Source organism: Aplysia californica, unplaced genomic scaffold, assembly GCF_000002075.1.
Source record: "Aplysia californica isolate F4 #8 unplaced genomic scaffold, AplCal3.0 scaffold01033, whole genome shotgun sequence".
Classification (NCBI taxonomy): Eukaryota; Metazoa; Mollusca; class Gastropoda; order Aplysiida; family Aplysiidae; genus Aplysia; species Aplysia californica.
The window spans coordinates 93,961-96,460 of record NW_004798303.1 but is presented as its reverse complement, the minus strand read 5'-3'; the positions used below and the strand labels follow the sequence as shown (position 1 = coordinate 96,460).

Here is a 2,500-nt window from a genome sequence, read left to right as displayed (position 1 = left end):
CATGTTTGTTTTGATGATGGGTGGGTTCCATCAAGTCTTCAGGGGGCGGGGTCTTGGACCAGGACTTGGCAATCTCTGGGAAGCTTTTGCCCATCGTCTCCGGCATGAGGAACACACAGAAGACAATCATCAAGGCGTTCAGGACGGTGTAGAGAAAGAACGTGTAGGATCCCATCAGGTCCTGGGAACGGAATAATAGAATAGACATTCAGGCTTTAGTTGTAATTTTAGATAGGAAACTTTTGCAGCATATTCAAAAGTCAGCATACAATACTACATATTATAAAAATCTATTATTCAAGTTGGACTACTGTGCACTGGCGGCGCTGTTCATGTGATTAGGCTCACACACTCTTAGCTGTAAGGTTATGGTTTCGAATCCCGTTATGGGCTTGATATTGTGTCCTTGGGGAAGATACTTTACAGGTATTTTCCTCACTTCACCCAAGTGGGAATAGGTACCCGGCAATAGGCAGCGAACAGTCTAGTCAGTTTGTTAGTGTTGTGGCATGTGTAATCCGCAGCCTATTCATTATGTTTCTGGGCGAAGCCGAGAATGTTTCGAAGTGTTCTTGGGTCTGCTGTAGTAATAATGGTTGACAAACGTTTAGAGCTTGCTGTAGGGCATGGTAATGCACCCGTATATTTTTAACATAACCGACTGGTGGATATCGTTTATGATCAGAACGATGTTTTAAAAGTGGATAACTAGTTTTTATCCCTTTATATATTTCTCGTGGCTTGGTTTCAGTGCTCGAAACACACAATTCTCCATATCAAGTATAACATTAAACATTTGTTCTGTTTGTAGAACAGCGGTATTACTGCAATGTGCGTTTAGATACCTATCAAAACCGACTGTACCTGTAACACCACTCACTATTTTCTCGCCCATATCAATTCACTCTTGCACCATTCCCTGATTTCTGGAAATATTCACGATCTTCTATCGTTCTTCTTGTATAGTGTCTTGTTGTCGAGGCCCTTCTACGCACCTAATGGTTCATTTCAAAGGGAGCCACGGCCCTTTCGGACATGAACTCGGAGGTCCCGCCTCTTAAATAACCTAAAAGTGTTGACAAGGGCGTTAAACCTATACATGTACATGCAAATGGGGCACTCTCGTTCCTCAAACAGAAGCAAGGAAAAAGAGGAAATGTTTTACGAGGAAGGACAATAAACTTGAACAGCTATTTTGGGATTCAAATCTTAACCTTCCGGGAGAAGCTCAAGTTTGATGCCGCCTGCGCCACAGTCGTCAATTGGCACAGAACGACTGACTTTTGGGAATTTTTCCTAAAACTTTCAAGGGGATTGAAAACCCCCCCACAAATTTTCTTTGAGCCCCAAATTGTTACGATTAATGCTCGTGTTCCATAAGATTTCCGTTTCATTTTATACGAGCTCCCGATTTATTTTGCGACTGAAATTCAGAGCTTTCAACGTGATTTATTTCACTGCAGGGAAAGCAGAGTTAATGGAAGACAGCTCAAAGCCGTGAAAATGTTGAAATTTAAAGCCGGGAACAGTAGCAGTGTTGTTACACTTGTTAATATAGAGGTAAGTCAATTTTTATCTAAATATCATTTATAAGCCAAATTGTAACGTAATGTGTGTTCTTGCTAATCTTTATAAATAAGTGTTGGTGTTTTACGCCCATATCGACACAATTTATATTATTTATGATGCAGGCTTCGCCCCCACTTGCCAAAGTGAACCCAGGCTGAGAGGAATACGACGTCCCAGCAGAAAGACGGAGATACTTTAAGCATAATTCTCCTCGCGCGGGATTCGAACTCGGGTCTTCTCCGTTGTGCAACAGCAAAGAGAGTAACCGCTACACCACATACCCAGGTCAGGCACCAGTGCTATGCAAATACGCTCATGTTCAACCTTTGACAATCCAACCATCTTTGAGTTTAAAAAGAACCACAAACCCCGCAAACACGTTCAGCGAATCAACAACAAAGCACCTGTCTAGATAGAATCCGAATGAGACCCTGAATGTGGGTGGCTGGCGGGTGCTCTGGTGTGGTTTGCTCCTTCTTTCATGTCAAGTATTTATCGTACTTTTCTCTCCTTCTTTTTGTGTTTGTAACACCTCTAATCTTTGGAACTTATATTATGACTTTATTGTGCTGTAAATGTCGTTTAAAGTCTTACTAGCTAAAATTAGACCCCGAATGTGCACAGTAGCTCGAATAAGTTCCGAATGAAGGGTTAAACTAGACTTCTACCGAATTCGGTGACGCAAACACAATGTGAACTCACAAGTAGAGCAGGGAAGACGTAGGCGTGAATGAAAAAGCCTGTGAAAGCGATGGTATTTGCCACAATAAACCCAGGTCCACGGGCACTGTGCGGAAATATCTCGTTCGGAAGTATCCAGAAGATGCAAACTGAAGAAGAGAAAACAAGAGTGGGCTTGAGACGATTATGAGGTGTGTGTGTGTGTGTGTGTGTGTGTGTGTGTGTGTGTGTGTGTGTGTGTGTGTGTGTG

The 2,500-nt window shown here is 42.4% G+C and overlaps 1 protein-coding gene across 1 annotated transcript in view; it reads right to left on the bottom strand.

The window, feature by feature from the left end:
• LOC101856620 (solute carrier family 2, facilitated glucose transporter member 1) overlaps positions 1–2,500 on the bottom strand; it is a gene marked incomplete at its 5' end in the record, with an annotated part of 12,796 nt that overhangs the window by 195 nt on the left and 10,101 nt on the right. Inside the window, 2 exon segments of the mRNA XM_013089744.1 lie at positions 1–181; positions 2,272–2,399. The exon segment at positions 1–181 is cut by the window's left edge and continues 195 nt beyond it. Of these exon segments, the coding sequence (XP_012945198.1) occupies positions 1–181; positions 2,272–2,399 (309 nt within the window).